Source organism: Melopsittacus undulatus, chromosome 1 (genome assembly GCF_012275295.1).
Source record: "Melopsittacus undulatus isolate bMelUnd1 chromosome 1, bMelUnd1.mat.Z, whole genome shotgun sequence".
Lineage (NCBI taxonomy): Eukaryota > Metazoa > Chordata > Aves > Psittaciformes > Psittaculidae > Melopsittacus > Melopsittacus undulatus.
The window spans coordinates 25,834,654-25,857,679 of NC_047527.1; the positions used below are offsets into that span (position 1 = coordinate 25,834,654).

At 39.7% G+C, this 23,026-nt stretch overlaps 1 protein-coding gene across 1 annotated transcript in view; it reads right to left on the reverse strand.

Annotated features, from left to right (window-relative positions):
* The window catches only part of NECAB1 (N-terminal EF-hand calcium binding protein 1), a 53,136-nt gene that overhangs the window by 5,569 nt on the left and 24,541 nt on the right, over positions 1–23,026 (reverse strand). Inside the window, exons 4-10 of the mRNA XM_005150852.2 lie at positions 22,716–22,741; positions 20,388–20,485; positions 9,042–9,178; positions 8,293–8,405; positions 6,019–6,095; positions 2,018–2,071; positions 692–804 (exon numbers count right to left, since the gene is read on the reverse strand). Coding sequence (XP_005150909.1) covers positions 692–804; positions 2,018–2,071; positions 6,019–6,095; positions 8,293–8,405; positions 9,042–9,178; positions 20,388–20,485; positions 22,716–22,741 — 618 coding nt within the window. The remainder of the gene's footprint in view (positions 1–691; positions 805–2,017; positions 2,072–6,018; positions 6,096–8,292; positions 8,406–9,041; positions 9,179–20,387; positions 20,486–22,715; positions 22,742–23,026) is intronic.

The window sequence follows — 23,026 nt, forward strand, 5'->3', positions numbered from 1 at the left end:
TGAAGATACAGGAAGATCCTGTATTGTGCACACATTATGGAAGTATTTCTTCCAGAATGTTCTGTAGTGTGTAAAATAGCATTTTTCTCCAGCATGGTCAATTAAGAAATTCAGTACACTAGTGAGTCATTAAAATTTATTCTTAACACAGATCTAATGTTTTCTTTAATTCTAAAAGAAGCAAAGCAGAAATATCCCAATTAGTTGAAAAATTTGCTTTTTCATTTTTCCCATTATTATGAATGAAAATTTTAAAATTGTAGCTAAAAGGGGAGATTATGAAAGATTATGAAAGCTTCCAAGCAGAGAACTGGCAAACAAGGTGATAAGTTGTTCATTTGCTAAGTGAGCTCAAATGAAGGATAGCAAGTGAGTTTTCCAATATAGCGTGTCAGCCTAGGGTCTTGCAGAAGCCATGAAGTGATGACCTGCAGAGCTGAGAAGTCTTAGAAGACTCTTTAGCTTTGAGGTAGTCTGTGTTGACATTTTGGGATACTACTTAGCCTGCACATACACTTTGACATGTCTTTGTGGTGTTAGTTGTCTTTGAAAAGCTCTGCCTTACACACATGACAGGAAAGAGGATGTTACAAGTTCTCTCTTCATAAATAATCCAGCTCCACTTAAAAGGTATTCAAGAAATTAGGCTGCATTCCTTCCTTCGGCCCAAGCACAATAACGCTGTACTTACTGCAAGCAGCCTCCCTGAGTAGAAGCGGATTCTACATACTGCTTCAGAGCAAGTCGGAATTCCTCAATTTCTTCTTCTATCACAGACATTTGACGTTGGACAATCATTATGTGCTAATACAAGAACACAACATTATTACTGTCATCATCTTGAGTTACCTGTGCTTTAAACTCAGAAAAGGCTACCATAAAACAATAAAAAACATAGTTTGCAGTCTCTGTTTTAATGATCTGGTGTGGAGAAGTATAAATGCTCATATGTGGCTTTTACATCTGGGCAAGGTGATGCACAGAATGGGAAAACACAAATGAGTGTCCACCTTAGAGAAAACAAGAGTTGTCTGAACCCTGGATGAGAGAGTAACTATGTGAAGCAAATGTTGATCTTTGAAATGTTGAGTAATAGAGCCAGCATGTTTCCTTGGATGAATCTGGATGCAGCCAGGTGTGAGGTTTGAGATAAGAGTGAATTCCCACAGTCTGCACTAGATGCAATGTTACTTTCATTGAGGTGCTCTTACAGTCTTTTACCTTTTAGAGCTATGACTCACTCACACCTCACCTTGATGAGATGCCTAAGGTAGCCCATGTTAAATGATGAACAGAGATTTCCTGTCTAGCAATACTGTATAATTAAAAAAAAAATAAATTCCTGTGATGAAAGAAGGAATTTGAGGGATCACCTCTTCTGGTTATTTTTTCATATGTATTTAATTCACATTTTGCTAGGTCCAAAGCCCTGAATGTATGAATGCTAGCGTATCAGAAAAAATGAGCTTGATCTTGGGACATAAGCTTACTTAACACTAAGTTTATTGTTGGTCATGCTTTTGGTTTTGTAAGTTGCAATACTGAGTATTGCTTAGTAATAGATGATCTCCCATCTTTCCTGATAAGGTTTCCTGTAGCAGTTTTGGAAAGGAGGGAGGGAGGGAGGAAGGAAGGGGAGAAGGCCATACAACAGTGATTTAAAGCATGCATTCAGCATTAGGTGATTTGGAGCAGAGAAGCCATCACCCCTTAATCACTGCTGCCAGATTAGTAAATCTTATTAATGGTACCTCTTCCTCCTTACGTGAGTTGAGGTTTTGGCTACTGCATCCTTTGAAAATGAGACAAAAATTAATATAATAGTTTTGCCCACATATTCTGTTGTTGGCTCCTGCACGATGTATCCTGCTAACTAAAATGGTTCCTTATTGCTGGAAAAAGTGAGGATGGTGATTTTTTATATTAGTTTTCAACAAAAGAGATCAGGTGAGATTGTGGTCTCAATATCTAGCATGCAAAAGCGAATGTCAAAATCATTATCTTGAAAAGCACTTACAGATCTTGCATTTTCTTCCAAAACCTCCTCTTCAAATGGCTCGAGCTTTAGGTCCTTTGAGGCAGTTGAAAAGAAAATAGAAATATACGAGGCAATACTACATCTGTAGTCTGCTCTTACCTTTTTAACAAACTATTCCAATAGCTAGATTCTGTTTAATTTCCAGAAGTTATAATTAAATCCCTTCTTTATTAGCTGTAAGTCAAATAGAAGCATTGTTTGCAATATCTTGCATGCTTCAGTGGTTAAATCCAACCTAAGCTGTTCATACAGTTTTATTTATAATGCTGATCAGGTGATATTTCATTTGTAAGAAATCCATTTATTCACAAATGTGTAAGACAGATACCTTCTGAAGTTGTCATGTGGACTATGGAGATGAGCAAGGATGGTGATTTGAATTACAGAATCAACTATGTTGGAAATGACCTTTAAGATCATCAAGTCCAACCATTACCCCAGCACTGCCAGGACCACCACTAAACCATGTCAATAAAAGCCTCATATACACAGTTTCTGAACACTTTCAGGGACGGTGATTCCACTGCTTCCCTGGGCAGCCTGTTCCAATGCCTCATTACCCTCTCAGTGAAGAGATTTTTCCTAATACCCAGTCTAAACCTCCCCTGGTGCAGCTTGATGTCTTATCACTCGACACTGATCCCCACCTCATTATTACCTCCTTTCAGGTTGTTGTAGAGATCGATAAGGTCCCCCCCTGAGCCTCCTTTTCTCCAGACTAAAAAAACCCCAGTTCCCTCAACCTCGTTTGAAATGAAGTATCAGCTACCATTCTGCAATCATAAAACTTTACATGGCAGAAACTTCCCTATGGGAGTTAAAGGTTGCAAGGGACTGTTTTTCAGTATTGCTCCAAGTCAGGTTTCTGAACTACTGCACTTGCTTCTGAGGACAGGCAGGGCAGCAGCAAACAGATGCATCTGGGAGGCAGCAGTATGCTTGCTTGGCACACAGACTGGATGTGCACTTCATGAGTCGGTGATTCATGCAAACGCCGTCTAGTAATGCACACAAAATGAGCATTTACATGCCAGGCACATGCAGTACCTTCAAGCCCAGTGCCATATGGGTATTCTGGAAAATATCCATATGCCTGACAAAAAGCAGACTGATTTGCAGTAAGCAGCTGGAGCAAGATACGCTCTTTGTTAGTGGTATTTCATGTCCTACTGCACACAATTCTTGTGTGAGAAAGAGAAAAATATTCTGCTTCCCACTGGGTGAGGATTGATTAACCTCAAGGAGCAAGTGTTTTGCTAGCACAAATACTGTACTCGTGGAAAAGCCAAGAAGAGCTGTGCAGGTAGAATCCAAATGACCAGGGGACCCACACCAGCAGCAGGTGGCAGAGCAAGGCAGGAGTGAAGTTGCAATCACACTAAGTCCAATATAGCTTTACTTCTGTAGAATGTGCATAGAGGGGCATGACATGCATGACTGGAGGGAAGAAAACCCAGCTTTTAATAGCTCATTTGTCAGTGCAGACACTTCAGGTAAAAGCCCTGAGGGAAAATGCATATTCCTGTGGCTCTTTTATACTTACAGTGCCTTTTATTTCTAGGGGAAACAAATGGAAAAAGAGAGGGAAGGAATGACTCGAGTTGTACTGGAAACTCTCTACTAAGATAGCAAGAAAAGTGTTCCATTTTTTTTTCCAGAAAAAATGAATGTAGAAAACAAAAAGATATTATTTGAGGGAAAAAAAGACAACTTACGAGACTGGTTCATGGTTAAATTCACCTTTTACAGAAGACAGCAGAAGAATGAGACAACACTAAATCCTTCACCAGGCAGTTTTTCAGTAGGAAACACAGATGGATAATTTGCCAGTCCCCTTAAGAAGTTTTAAAAGTCTATGCCCTGCCCTTTGGCACTGAGAACCTTTTCAGGCTGAGGTTGAAGATTTTATTTAAGAGTTTATCTGTAGCAGATTTGATCATTTTCTAACATCCTTGTTAAACATCCTCAAGTTATATACTACAAAATGGTTGGCTGCTTTCTGTAATGCTTGCAGTGCATTAGTGCTGTATGCCAGACCTCTTTTTTCAGTCACATTCTTTTAAAAGTTAAGTTTCCTTGAACTCCTTTTGGCATCAGTCCGTGTCGGGAGGCAACTGTGGCAGGACAGGGAGCTGCTGTTTCCAAAGCAGAGCTGGGAATAAAGCTGGACCAAAGGCGGGAGTCGTGTTTCATGATGGACTTTGACATTTCAAAATCCAACTTTGAACTATTAATAAAAAAACATGTTGCTACTAAAATGTCATTAATGTGGCAACTGCTGTGTAATTGCTTTCCTCATGCAGAAATGACCTCTGGGAGGAAGCTGCTGTGTGCAGGTGGATGGGTATGCCCAGGCCAGAGGCTTATTGGAGTGAGCAGACCGTGAGGAGCTGTTGATCACAGCAAGGAGCAGAGTGAGCAGCTGACAGAAGTTACAGACAGTGCCACAAGGAACAACCAAATTTCACAGCTGGTTAAGGAGAAATGATGTGAGAGACTGTCAGACCTCAGGGATAACCAAAGGGAGTACTGAGGTTTTGGAGAGCAGCCCTACATGGCCAGGAGTGCCAGGGGTGACTGCATCAGTCATGCAGCTAATCAGTTATAAAGCCAAGATAACTGAAATACCAACTTTTGATCCCAAAGTGGGACCAAAGGGTAAAAGTAATTAGGAGCAGTTTGTTCATTTGGGAGGGAGCAATGGCAGAGAAAGGTCAGTATGTTTGTCTTGCTGAGCTCTGTGCCAGGTCACCACCATTTATTCTGGCTTCTTGTCTCATCCCTCACTTAACTACCTTTTTTCTGTGTGTATAATTTGCTACTGAACTCAAGCCAGACTAGCAGGCAAGAAGGAGAAGACACTTGTCTGCCAGGACCCAAGGTCTGAGCCAGTGCCTGGCCAAGGGGCATGGATAGAGCCACAAACACTAGATAGACTTAAGGCCCATGCTAATGTTCACAGGGGAACATCCATCCTGTTGTATTTTCATGTTTCTGCAAGTGATGCCTGTCTGAGGGTGCTGGTGAAGGTACCTGTGCTGCTGTGCTTTTGACCAGTGTCTTTGGAGTATGTGCACAGCCTCACTGCTGGTGAGCACTGACCTACACGGAGGAGCAGCATCAGCCTGATTGGGCCTGGAGCAACTCCTGGGTCTGAGAGCAATTCAACCTAAAACCTCGCCTCTAGTAGACAACACAGGAATTTAAAACCTTACTTAAAACCCTACTTTCTTCTCCAGAAAGAAAAAGTCATCACACATAGACATAACCCAAATTTTAAAAGATAGGGTAGCATTCAATCTCATTGAAAGAAAAAAGAAACAGGTACTTTATCTACAGACAGATGTTACTCAGGTTTTTACAAGGCCCTGGAAGCCCTGGTTTCATTGGATCAGATGGGTCATTTGTCAGATGCCCAGATGGCTCTGCTTTGGCATGGGAACTGCAGGCAGTCTCCAGGCTCTGGGAGCTGGTGCAACCAGCTCCCAGGCAGGATGATAAGACTTGCATTAGCTTTTGGTTGAACTGTACTTATTACGAATAGTGTTTTAACCTTTATAAATCAGTTTTCTCTGGTGGGGAAGGAGGAAACACAATTTTATGTCAAGTTTTAGTGGGAAAGTTTAGAGAGGAAAAGACAAAAAAGATCCTAAAAAGAGAGGATGATTTGTCCCATGTTCCCCAAAACAGACATAAGTAAATACAACAGAATCCTCCAGTCATAATGTGACTATTCAATTCTTGATGAACAGCTGGATCTGTGATGATGGAAGGGGGAAAGGAAAACAGAAAAAAAACATGTCATACTCTGATGAAGCAGGGAAGAAGGTGGAAGGAAAAATGTAGGGATTTAATGGGTGTTAGCTCTCTTAGGTAATGTTTCACTCACTGATTGGAAAGGCTGGAACTGGAACACGGAAAGCAGTTGTGGTTTAAGGATTTCTTTACTGAGAGACAAACAGGTGAAAAGAAAGACACACCTTCTTTTCCAGCCTGTCAATCAGGTTTTGGAGTCTGTTTATCTGGGTCATCCACTGGCCATTTTCCTCCATCCAACCTTTGGAAAACATAAATAATGAACATTTATCAAATGTTACTCAATACTGGAATACAGCACATTAATTTATTTTATAAAAATGGTTGGCTTAGCTGGCAATTTATTTTGTTTCTTGAAGATTGTGCTGCAACTAGTTCCATGTTCATTTAGGTGTAATGAAAGGAAAGCATGATTTTGACTATATGAATTATTTTCTTTCTTTTAGATACAACTGAAATCCAATATAGAATGAAAACTACATTCCAGATTAATACATTCAACTGCTTTTGAAATCACGCTGGTACCTCAAGAAAGAAATACTCTCCTCTGCAGATGTAACCAGCTCATTACCTGAGTAGCTTCTGCTCAAAATTCATAAATCATCTGATGTGTGTGTGTGTGTGTGTGGGTGTGTGTGTGTTAAGGTTTTCTCTATCTTAGTATTTTTCTTAGTTTGCCATTTCTTCATCTTCTTTATGTAAAGGTGTCTCTAAGAGCAGGAGTCAGCTCTTCTGCTGCATAGCAAGCGTGTCTTTGGGATTCCTTTCAAATACATCCCATGGAGGGACCACATGTGTGTCTTGACTGCAGTTCCTCTTTCCTCTGAGAGCATCCATGAAAGTGAAAGAAAGGCAGTTGAGAATGTCTGAAATATCCTGGCATGGGCAATACAACTCTGGTGACAGTGTTACTTCCTCCTGCAGAGACAGCAGAGCTGCTGTAGGAACCTGAGTGCAAGGACATTGCCATAGTCAGTCTGTTGCTATTCTTAGGGTCCTGATGCAGTGTTTCCAGCAGAATTTCAGGATTATTCAAAGGTTAAGAATATGAATGTTCTTTCCAAAAAAAAAACCAAACCAAACCAAAACACAACATTCTTATGAACAGTAGAAAAGAATTAATTGGGTGTACATCTGCAGCTAAGTGATCTAGGTTGCTGGCATGGCATGTTGAGGAATCCTGATATTCAGAGATTCCTGAAGGAGCCTCCTAAAATAATTGTAGAATGGCTTGTATGCATTGGGAATAAGGGGCCTTTTTCATTCAGATAAGAGTCATTTAGCTGTTTTCATACTTAACCTCTGAGGGGTTTTCAGCTTTTTAATAGTTATCTGCAATATGCTGTCTTTAAGGCTTTCATGTATCCCCTAATTATGGTATAACCTTGTGGTGGACTCTGTAGCTAATTTAATAACATTAACTCGATGTCTTTGCAGCTAATGACCCTTTCTCCACCTTTCCAACCAAACAGCATTCCTAGGTGCTTGATGAATTGCAGCAATATTTTTATTAGGATTGATCCATCCTCCACTAGATTCTCCTAGAATCACAGAATAGTTAGGGTTGGAAAGGACCTTAAGATGATCTAGTTCCAACCCCCCTGGATGAGATTTTGGGTTTGAGATGTGAAATTTATGCCTGTGGTGACTGCAAATTTTGACTGATTCAAGATCAATTATGCTTTGTCATAATAACTTTTGTATCTTTTTCTCCCAAGTCATGGAAGTTAGCAGCAGAGGAAAGACTAAAGACACTGTGTCTTGTCTCTTTATATGGATAAGACATGCCCCTTTTAGAAGACTTCTTAGCACCCCATCTCTGCTGCAGCCATAACTGTATAGTGATCTGATATCATATAGCAAAGGTGAAGCTAGAAAATGTTCTACAAAGGCACAAGTATCTCTGAGCCTCTCTAAAGTCTCTGGAAAATTTTGCTTTGCTAAAGCCTCAAGAAAATACTAAAGGAAACATGTATGTGCATGATGAGAGCAGTTGCTGGTATCACCCACAGTGTGAATGTGTACGTCAGTGACTGCTCTAAAGAGAGAGAAAGGTTATTTATCAGAAACTGAAGACTTTTCAGCACATGCTCTTGATATGCAAATTGAGTAGCTTGCTCGTTTTCCAGCTGAGAGTTCCTGTGGCACTTGGACTATGTTTTGACCAAACAAAGAAATCTTAATACTTGGGATGTACCATGGGTGTGATACGTAGAGGAGGCAGAGTGTGGCTTTACCTGAACAAGTACAAAGGCTAAAGAAGTGCTGGCTTGAGAGTTGAGCACACACACACTGCTGAGGTGTTACTGTGCACATGGATAGCAGGCAGTAAGGAGGAAGACCAAGTGCTGAGACAAACAGATCTTGTCTAGTACATTTTTTCTGTATATGTGTGTGTATGCTTGCTTTAAATATCTTTAAAATGTGAAATGCCATACCTGTGCTAAAACGAGGGCTGTTTGGTGACAGGCTGTTATTCCTCTGCAGCCTTCGAGATGAGTGTTTTCCTGGCCACTGAATTGAGAGCACTTCTGGTTTTGCTGGATCTTGCCTGCACAGAAACGAGAGACTTTATAAAGTAAAAAAAAAAGAATAAGATGGTGTAAACCTATCTTTTAGGGAGAGAAAGCTCAAAGTTAGCGTTTGTGACGTGGTTCTGACCTGACCTAACGAACCATTCACACCGTTCCCTCATTCACATGAGTTTCACAACATCTCTGCGGAGGTACTGGGGTCACAAGAACAGCTAAAAGCAAGATATGAACTTTAATGGTTGACTTCTTCAGCTTAAAGATTGAAAAGATAAACAGTAACATATATCTGATAGCAAGGAAGGAAAACTGATGAGAATTAGCTAATACTGGATGGAGAGCAGATACATTTCTGGGTCTGTGAGTACCCTTAAATTAGTTTAGGAATGTGTTAATGGGATTTTGATTCAGACAGTCTGTTTCTGGGTTAAGCATAGTTGAAGATGATTCTACACAGGGACTGGGGCATCTGCACTAGGAACTAACTTGTTTTCTCCAAAATAGCTGTAGTTGAAGTGCTGAGTTTGCCTGCCTTTTCCACTGCTACTCCTATATTCCTTCAGTTTGTGGGGTGAAATGTAAAATGGTGTTGGAGGTTCATGGTGACCCCTCTCTGCTCACACCCTTCACTGTAGCTGGGCAGGAGGTCTGCTCACCTCTCCTGCCGAGTCTGTTCCTCTGTGGTTTCCATGGCACACTCCACGGAGCTCTGGAGGGACTGAAGCTGGTTCAGTGTTTCCTTCAAAAGAAAGCGAGTCACAAACTGCTCCAAATTAGAAGCTTCCTGATAGTCCTAAAAAAATAAAAAAATAAAATAAGGATTTGCCTACTAGGTTAGAAATACATGAGGAAAGATTCTGATTTAATTCAGAAAGGAAGCAGCTTGGATGTTTTCATGCCTATACATGTGAACCACATAAGCAACCTATCTTTACATTTTGGGACCAAAAGACCTCTACGTTTCCAGGTTTAAATGCTGATCCCACCCAAGCTGAGAGAGTGTCTCAACATCATTTTCACCTCCAAAAAACACCTCTTTTCCTTACATTTCTTAACTCCAGTTGATGGCAGTACCACATTACTTCTTAAGTGTGGAAAAGCCAAGATATGATTGACAACTGTAGAAATAGCTTTTATTCAGCTCTGCACTTGTGAAAGAAGTATATCGAGCCCACTGGCCTATCTCTGACAGCGATTATGGGAATAGTCTTTGAGCAAGGCACATGCTTAGTGATACTCCCCAGAAAACTCCACGCTTGGCTGGAGGACTGCCTGTGCCAGAGAGATGCCTTCTGGATTTAACAGTCTTTAACTGGATTTTGTTCCTATAATTTGTTTCATTATTTTTGCAACCATGTATCAATATATTTCACAATTACACTAAATGCATTCAGAAATTCCTTGAATTGGAGCTTGGCTTAAAGTTTGCACCTATATTTAGCATAATATAAAAAACCTCTTTGTGGTTTTCTCATTAATGAATATAATAGAGAGGATAGACCCCTAGAGCCTCTGCTTACTGTGTAGAGCTGCCATCTGGAAAAGGGAAGGAAAATGGACTTCCCTCTCTAACTCTGAATGAATTTGTTGGGTCCTACTCTGATGAAAGTATGCTGGTGTGCATTTTTCATATGCCCTAAGTCTACTTATGTGTGCAGAAATCCCATTCAGCTGATCCTGAAAGCCTTTGGCTACAATTCAATCTAAAATGGTTTCATAAAATATGAGGTACATTGAATGGAAGAGTTCTCTAGTCACCATATTTGAAGATGGATTGATGGTCTGTAATCTCCAAGCTTTAAAGAAAACCTGTCATTTGAATGTTGTTACCTCCTACTCAAGCTGACAACCCATTTGAGTATTTTTGGCAATGCATGAGTATTTTCAAGCTCTTCCCTGTTCTTCTCAATGTGAAATGCCTTTTTGACTTTTAGACTTCTCTTGGAATTTTTGCATGTACTTGTTTGCAATCAGAACACAAATGTGGGATGTTTTGAAACTTAAATGTAAAATAAAAGGACTAAGTTAATAGCTTTAAAAGCGTTTTGCTCTCAAGTGAGAGCAGTCGATTCACAGTATGTGTTATTAACTTAGTTCTTGTTGGAAGACTTCCGCTAGAGAGATCTCAGATGTTAATCCACCCATGAGTCATCGGAACTTACTCATGTTGCCAAGAGCAACTTCTATATTTACTTCTGTCTTCAGATGAAACAGGTGTAAGCCACTCTCCAACAAATAATTTCTCATTTACACTTTTTAAGATAGATTTTCATGGGAGATTGTCCACCTTTTGAATGAATGCCTTAAGCTCACACCTGTCCTACAAATAACATTTATGGCAACCTTTATGATTAGCATATCTTATTATGCAATAGCAAAGCTTATTTTCTTCTTCTTCTTCTACATTGTCTTCATGGCAACTGATTTAAAACTGGTGCACCTGGCAGACATCATTTAATTTCAAAGGACTTTGGTTCTCTGGGACATGTTAGAACAACACGTGTAGTATAGGCAGTTAAATCAAACCCTGCAGAAGAAATCCAGGGTATGTTACAACTTTTCACCTTCCACCAGTACTCTTGGAAATAAGGGATGACAGAACCGACCACTTCTTGTAAGTTTTTGAATATCAAGGTAATCTCACAAAAGTAGAATAATCAAAGTGTTTCAAAATCCTGGGCATCCAAAAAGCAAGTCCTACAGATACCTCCATATAGCTTCCTGCTTGTAGTCATTGTAAATCTGATACCAGTATGCTGAATTACAACTTAAAATGTACATCCATCCTGTTTCATTTTGCTTATTGTTCAGGTGGGCCCTTGCTGATGGGAGGGGATCATACAAGCATTAGCTCTGTAATACTTGCTGCTCTCTGAGGCTGGCTGCTTTTTTACTCCTTTAGAAATATTTCCTGCACTCAAAAATCATTAAGATTTCAGGGTTTTTTTTTTCCCATCAGAACTACTACAGGTTTGTGCATCACACCAGGATTTAGTCTTTTTTTTTTCTGCCTGTTCTGTTGTTCCGTAAGTTCTATACTTGGAAAAGACCTATGGAAAAGATCCTTGTGGTCTTTAAATACAGCTTACAGTTACCAGTACACAGAGATTTTTTCTAAAGATGGGTCATGTGGGCAGGATGCTAACATATCTGTGCGAGTCTACAGTTATCAAAGACTCTTTCTTTATGTACATTTTGTCCAAATAGTAGTGCTTACAACTCTTCTATATGGAAGACTTAACTCTTTTAATGGGTAAGTGGCTACTCAGTGTTTTTCTTTAAGTAATGGCTCCAAGCCATCAAATCTGAGCTCACGGCAATGTTGGACAACTTTGACTGGTGCCCACTGAAAGACAACTCTGTCTACCCGTTCTTCTAAATTTCTTCAAAGGTCATGAAAAAAGCTATTCAGCATATATAAATTGTCAGCATTGTTATAATTTAAGTCATGGAGGGAAAACGATTGACCATTACAACTCAGCTTAAACCTCAGCTCCAGCTTTCAGCAATGAGGAATTACATGCTTTGTTATCATTTCACCACTCTGGTTCATACAGAAAAATGCTTTCATTTGCATTTCACTAGAGGCACAATGGTACAAGATTTCATTAGGGAAAGACATTGTTATTTCTGAATTAAGAAAAATGTGTATCAATTTATCAAGTGTATATTATATTAAAATCAGTGTAAGTGGCATGCCCAGTATTTGTATTGTTAGTGTATCATGTCACCAATTAATAATAGGACCCACTGATGGTGTCTATATATAAATTAGAAAAATTACCTGTTTAATTTCATTAGCTGCAAATTACCATTCATTAGCATATACATTATACTGAGCAGCAGTTTGAGTAGTCCACATGAAATAACTCTGTGTTAACATATCACTCTGCTTGTTAGTTTTACTGATTGTGAGTGAATGAGAGTAATTTTCCATATCTGCTTCATCAAGAGGCAACTGTAACCTTTGTAAGCAGTTAAGATTTGAGTTCCCATTAATGCAACTGAAAATACACATAAGTGGGTGATTCTCTGTGGAAAAGGTCACTGTGGTCTTTAAAGCTTGCTTGCAGTTGTGATAAAAGGTTCAGAAGAGGTTCTCCTTTTATAATGATGGAGGTGGTGGGGTTAGGTATCCATATTGCTGGAGTCCACATCTCAGGGCCACCACAGGTTCAGTCATTCTCTTGATCCTCTCAAGTCCTGGTGCCAGCCAGTGACCTGATACTACACTGCACTTATCGAAAGAGCAGCTCCTTGAGATGGGAAGGATGGAGATACCTGTGTTCACTGACTTGGAACATGCAAACTAAATTTGGTTGGGGAAAAAAAACCTGAAATCTCTCAGAAGGGGTGGGAGCTTAGGCAGAAGTTCCACAAATATAGTGGGAAAGGACATCTGGCTGTCATCTAGTTCAAACCCCTTTTCAGAGCATGGCCAACGTCAAAGCTAGTGCAGGCTGCTCAGGGCGATCTCCAGCTCAGTCTGGATGGAACACCTCCAAGGATGGAGATTACTCCATCTCTCTGCAAAAAGAATTTACCATATGCCTCTTCCCTTCCACAACCTGCAGACATTGCCTCTTGTGCTTTTGCTGTGCACCCCTGAAAGAGATGATGTTGTTTCGTCTTCACTATAACACCACTTTAGACAGCAGAATTACATCTTTCCACAGCCTCTTCTCTAGGCTGAACAAACTTGGTCCCCTTGGCCTCTCCTTCCTGTATTGCTATTCTACTGTGTAGCACATTATGTTATATAGCACTTTATAATTTATTTATTGTACTTTATTTGTAAAATTACTTCTAATAGTTATTACTGTTTCTTACTTTGCAATTTTCTGTTTCCTATTTTATGTGTCATATAAAAATAATTTCATAAAAGATACTTATGCTTATCTTTACAGAAAATACTCCCAAGGTGACTGAAAAGTAGTTATAATTGACAAAGACTCAGAGAGGAGTAATCTATTTAAATTTCCCGTAATCATGGGATGTCTCCTGCTCTGTGTGTTTATCCTGAATTAGTGGGACAATGCCATGTGTTACAACTTTAAATTGAGGATATAAAATTAGTCAGGATAACTGGTATGCTGGTGTGAATTTTTCATATGCCCACAGGAAAAAAAAATCTAAAAAAAAAAAAATCAAGCATTTTGATTTAATTCCCTAGGATCTAGTTCTTCAGACTGTATCAGAAGAGTAAAGTCAAGAGTAAAATCATAAATTCACCAGAAGCCAGATCCAGAGATGCTCACTGTGTTGACTTTTACAGCATCCTCATTGTAAAAAAAAAGCATAGCACACCAAACTATTACATAGATTCAGCTTCAGGTTTTGAGTGCAGCACAAGCTTTCCAAGTTTATCAAAGTACTTTATTTGGAATCAAATACATGTTTCAGTTCTGCCTACAGAATTGGAACAGTGACAATCTCTACTAACCACTTGCAGCGCTGATGTAAGAGCAAGGAAAAAAATAGGTAATCATGGGCGATTATAGGAGAATATTGATGTTTAATTGTAATAGCATGCATCAGAACCACATAGTCTATCACTCTACTGGGATTACTGAAGAAGTAATATACTCCTGCTGCAGTAATAGTATGTATGAAATTCATGCGTGGATAAAAAAATAACTTGTATTTAACTGCTATTAAGTGCATCACACAGCTTGAGACAAGAAATTGTGTTTTATATCAGCAGGTAGGAGGGATATGTGTAATGCCACTGCTCCTGGGACAAGTTTGTAAAGACTGCAAGGAAAACATCAAAGCTGTTGGTGGTGGTTTTGATAGGTATTGACAGGAGAATGGCTAGGTTAAATATTTCTTTTTCTGCTCTGAAGTTGATTCTATACACTTCTATGTTTAAAGGTATGGATAATAACTTAATTAAGGGGTTTGGTTGGTTGTTTGCTTTTAAGTTCTGAGTATTTAACACATCTTCTCTGCTATTAGCAGAATTTTGAGCATTGCCTCCTTCTTACCTGGTAGGTATAAGACTTCCAGAAAAAGATTAAAAGAATTTTCATTATTCTGATAAGGAGCTAGAAGAACCTTGACTTGCCCTAATAGTCACAATCTTAAATAAATTTCACAGATAGAAAACCCTATGAAATTAAATTCTAAAGCCTCATTTATTAATATCTCTAGCTAAAATTAATTGTTTATTCATAGGGTCATCTCTGCCTTTAGCAAGGTGCAACTAGTGATATATTTAGCCATATCACCAGCATTCTTCTCTCACAAGAGGTGTTCCCAGGACTCAGTATTCAGGGCAGTTCTGTTTAGTATCTTTGCCAGTGATCTGGATGAGGGGATCAAGTGTACCCTCAGTAACTTTGCAGATGACACCAAGTTGAGAGCAGGAGTGTTGATCTGCTGAAGGATAGGAAGGCTCTACAGAAGGATCTGGACAGGCTGGATCAAGGGGCTGTGGCCAGTAGTATGACGTTCAACAAGGCAAAGCACCAGGTCCTGCACTTGGGCAACAACAACCCCATGGAACACTCCAGGCTTGGGGAAGAGTGGCTGGAAAGCTGCCAGTGGAAAAAGACCTGGGGATGCTGGTTGACTGAGCTGAACATGGGCCAGCTTGTGCCCAGGTGTCCAAGAAGGCCAACGGCATCCTGGGCTGTATCAGAAATAGCGTAGTCAGCAGGACTAAGTAAGTGATCATCCCCCTGTACTTGGTGAAGATGCACCTCAGATCCTGTGTTCAGTTCTGGCCCCTCACTGCGAGGGAGACATTGAGGTGTTAGAGCAGGTCCAGAGAAGGGCGAAAGGCTGTTGAAGGGTTTGGAGCGCAAGTGTGATGAGGAATGTCTGAGGGAACTGGGGGTGTTTACTCTGGAGAAGAGAAGGCTCAGGCGGGACCTTATTGCTGTCTACAACTACCTGAAAGGAGAATGGAGTGAGGCTGGGGTTAGTCTCTTTCCCGGGTAACAAGTAATAGGAAAAGAAAAAATAGCCTCAAGCTGCCAAGGACAGGTGTGGTTTAGATTGCATATTAGGGAAAACTTCTTCCCAGAAAGCGTGTCAAGCACAGAAACAGGCTGCCCAGGGAAGTGGTGGGTCACCACCTATGGAGGTATTTAAAAGATGCGTAGATGGGGCATTTAGGGACATGGTTTAGTGGTGGACTTGGCAGTGCTGGGTTAACAGTTGGATCTGATGATCTTAAAGGTCTTTTTCACTCTAAACAATTCTATGATTTTAGATTGACACGGACCTGAAAACACTTTGTGATAAACATAAAGGAACAAATGAAGTGGATTCAAAGCCAATGCATGAAACTTAATAACCAGGATAAACAGAGCAATACTTGCCTTAGGTTATTCTTATGCAGTAGCTATTCATTACACTCATTCTGTGAAAGGTGCATTTGTAAAAAGTGCAATTTCAAAGAGAACAAGATTAGATTCTATGAAAATTGTTAATAAATTCTGCTCACATGCCCAATCTGGTGCTAGCCAATTTAACACAGATTCTGTGAAAACAAAAGTACAATTTGAAGCTCCATTTTTACTCAAACAGAATATTAGCTGTGGAACTCTTATCTAGCTTTTTTGTCTTTTTCCAGTTATTTTGTTTTGCAATATAATTTACATAATCACTACTGTTACTATTACTCAAATATGCAATTAAAAAAATCTTGGTATTCTGGGTTATAATGGGTATCAACCCTCCACAGTGCAGCTATTTACATAATTACTATAAATGCACCATCAGTAACTAAATTGCATGTCCCTGTGTTACTCTTTCAGCTCCTATAATCTTCTCTTTTACTTTGACTAGCTCCTATTTTTAGATTATTCAAGAAGTTTTCCAGTAATAACAAGGCTGCATTAACTTCACTTGGCCTGTTTTTTTCTTTTGAGCAAAGCAGAAAAATGACTGATTTCATAGGAGCAAAGAATTAGACATGTGCTGCCAGTCCCCAAATCCAGCATTGTGCTGTTGCACACCACACTGCCCGGTCTATCTTTTTGCAAGCAACATGTAAGAAGTAAAAAGTAGTTAGTTTTTTTTTTTGCCCGCAAATGCTTAGCAGGATATTCCAGAATTTGATTACTCTATTGAATACAAATTATCTTTCATTTCCAACTTAAACTTAATGTTATGTTTTCCGTATTTAAATGCTGGGTATAAACCAGTTGTGGTTACTGCTGCTTATGTGGTGTTTGCTAGTTCACCAAGTGTGGTCTGAGCTATCACAGAAAGCCTATTTGCTGTCCTTCATAAAATAGCTGCAAAGGAGAGAAAAAAGTCCCTGCAAAGCAATTTATTACTAACAGTCCTTCTTGCTTATTTCAATGTTCCCTTTACTTTAGATTTGAATTCCTCTTTTTGCTGTTCATAAATGTTTTCTATTGGATGTGTAAAAGTCCTGCTCAAGCCAAGTCACTGAAATCATGGAGCAGGAAACATGTCCCATCCTGGAACCCCCCTAGTCACTTGGCCACCAGCCAGCTGTGGTTAAACTTTCACTAACACTGCAGTATAAGCTGCCCTCAGGAGCAGGGGGTTTAAAATCATCTGAAATGGTCCCTGCTTCTGCACAGACCTCTGCTGCCAGACATCACTGTGCAGGTGCCAGTGGGGACACATGGGGATACGTCCTGGTTGGAAAATGGCCCTGTGCCATTGGCAAAATGGAAGGCAGAAAGCAGGAGAAGAGAGTGCTCTTCAGCTGGTGAAAATACGTGAACTTTAAACGGGTGTTATAACTTTGATAAAAGGCACTGTCAGATCAGGGTCAGCCATCACCAGGTCTTCCTTTGAGAGACAGTTCCTCTGAGCAAACACCCTTCAAACCTCAGAGCTATTCAAGTACCTAATCTTGAGTCTTGTGCCTTACAGAGACCCCTAGTTTCCAGCTGCTGCCTCAGACAGGGGTCTCATTCTGCCCCTGGGTCTCCAGAAGGCCTGTGTATTTGTCGGGCCTGTGCAGACATGCTGGACATCCTTGAATACAGATTCTCTAAAATACCACTAGATGCTTGATTAAACCCCTGAATATTTCCGTATTGTTAACTTCATTGTATACATAAATTACATTTCTAGTGATTAAATGAGCTTTTTCTAGTTTGCTGAGAACAGACTAGCACACCACCACCAGCAGGTTGCATTTCCAATAAGCTATAGCAATACCAGAAATAGAGAAAAACTTGTTCCTACTGTGATTCTGTGAATAAGTGACAAATAGCAACAATATTATGGCTTGATACCTAAAGGAAGCCATGTTCTTTTGTTTCTAAATTTCTGATTTTCAGCATTCACAAGTCAACAGAACCCAGATATCAAGCACCTTAAAAAAAATGGTTTATTTTTTATCCATTTGCATCATTACTCAGTAACAGATTTCCTGTGCTGTGGATTGCAGTTTCTCTTTATTGTATTTATATGTGACTGCAAGCTACAGATTGTAATAAACATGCAGCTTGCTGAAACTGTTATGTTTATTTGGATAATAAAGCCCCGTGAGATTCAATATTTTAATTACATATGCTTCTGTGTTTTGCTATAAAACATGTTAGGAAAAAAAGGCTTAAAGAAACAAGCCTTCTAATGCCTTTGTGAAGTTTTGCTGAGTCTAATTTGTAATGCTTCCTGTATATAAATGAAGAAGAAATGAGATAAACAGAACTATACCAGTTTGTATTTTTATCAGGAAAATATCAATCAGGCAGGTACAAGAAAATAATTGACACTACTGATTAATCTGTCCTCAGCACTCCTGTATGAGCGACTCACACAGACTCTTCACATATGAGAAAATTATCAAATGCCAGAAATCCCGTTTAAAATCCTCAGATATGTGTCTCCCTTCCTTGTGTAATGATGACATACGAGGAGAGCAGTAGCAAAATGGAAGGTCTGTAGCTCTGCAAGCATCCTCTGGTAAGCTGTTTTTTGTATTCAAAGTGTGTTGCTTGCAATGCAACTCAGTGGTTTTTGTGCTGAAAAATGTTCCTTTCTGTATCTATTTCTCTGTATTTTTAGATTAAGACTTTCCCATCAAGCCCTAGAATGATGTAAGGAAGTCTGGTTTGAAAGTTTCTTGAACCTGCTAACACACTAGAACGATTTCTCCCATAGATGACTTGGTATGTCTGCTTTCAGGACAGTGACTGAGCACTGGAACAGGTTGCCCAGGGGGGCTGTGGAGTCTCCTACGTTGGAGATGTTCAAGGCCCGCCTGGACAAGTTCCTGTGTGATGTACTCTAGGTTACCCTGCTCTTGCAGGGGGGTTGGACTAGATGATCTTTTGAGGTCCCTTCCAACCCTTGGGACTCTGTGTTTCTGTGATTCTGTAAAAGCTCAGTTCAATAAAGCTGTGCTGACAACCCTTTCAAACCACAGAGGGCAATAAAGTACATAGAAATTATCCTGCAATTACCTTGCAGGAATCAGTTATTTGTTAATGTGTTGGATTAAAAGTATCTGTATGCGGAAATAATTTGGAGTGATGGGGACAATTTGGTTGATCTTGTTTTAAGTCCAGGAATCTATAGCCAAGTTAAACTCCAGTTGCTCTTGGTGGAAGATTATATTGGGTTTGTGTGGTAAAGTTTTGGGGGGGTACATTTTATGGTGTTTTCATCTGTATCTCTGCATCTGGAATAAGGTGGGTTTATAGATTAGATTTCAGTTTTTCAGACATGCCAACCCACTGTTCAGCTTTTCATTCAAAACTGACATCTTCCTTCTCTGGGGTTTCCTTGGAAACTGAAGATGAAAAATTTTGCTAGGGCTTCAGTTTCAACAGCTGCCCCCCTCATGCACAGTATCTACTGAGTACTGGCAACTTGAATTAGTAGAAGAACACAGACTTTCTATAGGAAGGACTGAGCTGTTTATCGGTCTGTAAGCTGGATAAATGAAATGATCGTTATTCCAAGTTGCTCCCTTTTCCTCTCAAATATTTAAGACTGAATGAGCTGCTGACCTGAAGTGGCATGCACTCTGGGAACGTTTAGCAGAGACTCATACTTTGAGGTGCTGAGCTTTCTCTAACCCACAAAAAGTCAGAGGGGACGGAAACCTCACAGCAACCCTGAGGACTGATAATCTGTAATCAGCCCCACACTCTGGAGAGTGGAGTTTGGGTTCATCTTCAGATATTTTTCCTTCTCATTTTTAATAGGAGAATTTGGTCCTGGCCACTGGAAACAGACTCAGCCACTGTACATACACACAGCATGTCTTTGTAGCTCTCAAAGTGTAGGTCTTCAGTTCCGTTTTTTTTTTCTCTTTCCTATATATGAATTTTCAAACTAGATGCTGGCTTAGAAGATAGTAACAAATGCTCCCATTACTCAGTGACTACTCAGAGGACCAGGTGGCAGAGCAGTGACAAAACTTTATTTTGCACTGGGAGAGGAAACCCAGGCCTTGCTCTGGATTCATGCTGATGTCCATTCACAACGAGACCACTCATTTCTGAGGACCTACTTGTTTATGCTGGGGAGTTAACTTAAACTAGAAGCTACATCACATCTTGTGTGTTGGTGGTGATGTGCATCATTTATCCACGATATCCCAATATGCTAACCCGCTTTTGCTGCACCCCCAGCCCTATCACAGTAGTGGGAGGGCTAGAGCCACTCTGGTGAGCACCTGGTGCCCAGGCAGGTTCAAACACACCAGCTATTTTCTTCAAATTCAAACTATTTCCAGATGTTGATATGCTGTTAACATTTACCCACATCTGGATATGGAACCCTCTCTTGGTACAATTTGAAGAATGTTCTTCAGATATTTCGCAAAGATAATTGTAGTTATATCCAAACTGTAATACTTTGCAAACAGAGCTTTACAGCTTTGAAACTCAGACATTTAGACAAGCCTTTTCCTATTGGACTTTTGCTACAAACATGCATATTTGGAATAACTTAAATATGAATTATTAATTTTACCTAAAAAAAGGAAAATACTGGATACACATTCAAGTGAACAAAATATACAATGTAAAGAAAATTCCACAATTTTTACTCACTTTCTTTGTTTTGTCCATTGCCTTCAGTATGGTTATGTTTAAGTCTTCCAAGACTGATAAAACATTTTCATACTCTCCTAAGTGCTGGGAAAAGTATTCTAAAGGAAGAAAACCCATGTCAGCTATTAAGGACCTGAGAAATGTTTCATGAAATACCAATTTTATCATGTCTGAATTCAGTTATGGTGTTATTAACTATCTAAGCATATAAAATGAACAAGAGTTACAATGAAAATGATTTTTTTTCCTTCAAAATCATTCCCAGAGTACTTAATATCATAAGCAGTGTTTAAAAACATTTTCCTTCAATAAATGAGTTGCCAAATTGACAAAAATGAAAAATGTCAGTTTAAGAGCTGAAACAGACTGACAAAATATCTGCATTTTCTTTCTAAACTGCATTTCCAGTCTAATAGTTTACTTTACAGTTACTAGCATGTACTAAATCTGATTATTTCCATATAAAAATGAGTAATTCTCGTAAAGCCCTTAGAGGACATACGATCAAGGGGGGTCTGCTGTGAGTTGGGGTCAAGTCGGAAATTAAGAGACCATCCATGGGCTGGCCAGAAAGGCTTCTAGTCCCAGGTACTGTGATGATATTTTCAACAATTATGATGTATGCAAAATGCTTTTAACAAACATCATGGAAATAGCATAAGCTGTGGGATATCCTTGCATAGGTGTTCAAAGCAAAGGACATTTTAACAGAAAGAGCTTATGTAAAATCAGGGTGTATAACTCAGAGGCATTACAGTTAGAGGAAGGGGCAAACATGGGAAATCATGACCCAAGTTCCCATTTGGCCAATGTGATGAAACACAATACAGAGAGGCACAGAGGGGAAAAAGCATGAAAAAAACATAACATTAAAGCTAGAGACTGTGTTAGACAAGGCACCTGGACATCAAATCACCTGGAAGAGCATAAAAAACAACATCTAAATAGCAGACAGGAAGAACAAGATAAGATGGGATCTTTCTGAAATAACATATAGAAATACTTGGAGGCTTTTTAGGGGTCAGCATGAACTTCTTGAGGGAGTCACAAAACATAAAGGTTTCAAGGACACTGAAACATAACCTGGTATCACTGAAAGATTGAATGAAATTGTTTAGAACAAAAATGTATTGTAAATTAGCATTCTGGAAATGAAGCTCCATTTCTGACAACTTGACTCAGAAAGAGCTGTATAATCACTAGGTTAAACACATGTTCAGTAAACTTAGAACCAGGTTCACAGATGAAAACTATGAAAGATTTAAAGGGCAGCTGAAGCAGCCCATATTTAACAAAACCAGAATGACCATAAGGCTGATAGCCCCAGCCCTCTGGCCCTGTAAGCCTCAAGGAGCACATCAAGAGCAGTAAAACTCTTGTGGAACAAGGCCCCCTGCCTTCCTTGGTCAGGTTTATATAATTTTGGCCAGATGTTCAACCAGAAGTCATCACAGCCCAAGTCACTTCACCTGAGTCACTTGCCATGTATTTACAAGCTACAGGCTGAGTAGGTTCTTGGTCATGGGTTGAGTCACTGTGAGTGTAAGTGAGCTGGCATTGAACTTGACAGTATTTTCAGCTTTTATAAGTCTTTAACATCACTGGCCAATGGAATAGTTATCAGGCTGTCATCTTTCCCTCAGAAACAGACTGGTTTTAACAAGCATAACTGGATTATTTTATGATGTTTTATGGAAGGACTTGCAGAAATTCTCTGTGGATTGTTTTCTGCTGCAAACAGCACTCCTAAATCAGGTGCTGTAAGATCAGCTAGAGAGCAAACAGGGTTTGGGGGAAATTACAGCTCAGAATGGGGTACAGAAATGGGTAACTGGGCCTTGCAAGAGGGTTTTTCTCCTTGTGGTGAAGGATGATAGAACTTGACAAACTGCTGTCATCACTGGCTCAAGTTGGAAGGACACAAGGAATTTTCTTCCAGTGGGTTACTAATATGACAATCTCTTTCAAAATTGGCAAAGCATACCTCTGAAAGTGATAAACCGACTAGAAAAAATATCTCACATGAAAGGGAAATAAAAGTTATCTATCTATCAGAACAGATCTTGAAGCTCAGAGAATATGGTATTGATTAGGAAAAACATCTTCAAGGTAACTTCTGCAAGTAATGGATGACAGTGTAAAAAGGTTGTAAGTCAACTTCATTTTCCCAGGAGTTCTTTCAATTGAAACTATTTTCTGTTTGAGCGACAAAGATTAAACAGGGAAAAAAATCGTATCACATGATATGTTCACTTGCGCAGGGCTGCCAAAGGCATAGGTTATTTTAGAACATGGAGATTATGTATTCTTGCCCCAAAGGGAACTTACCGCAGAGCTCTTCTGTGTCAAGGTTGCTGGAAAGATAAGATTATAGAAGGTTAGTAAGCTTAGTAATTTATTTTTGTTGGATTGGTAAACAGTAGGACTTAAAGATTAGCCTCACTCAAGGATCAGCCTCCCTACCTGGGCTGTAGCAGGAGACGTGAGTGCCTGGCTCTTGCTGGACTTGCTCTTTTGCCTTGGGGAGACTTGTTCTAAGCTGAAGGCAATAGCTGTGGTGCAGCCTTTCTGAAGGTTGGCTGCAGGTACAGTCTCCCTTCCCAGTCACAGACTTGTTTGTGTTGGAAAGGACCTTAAGA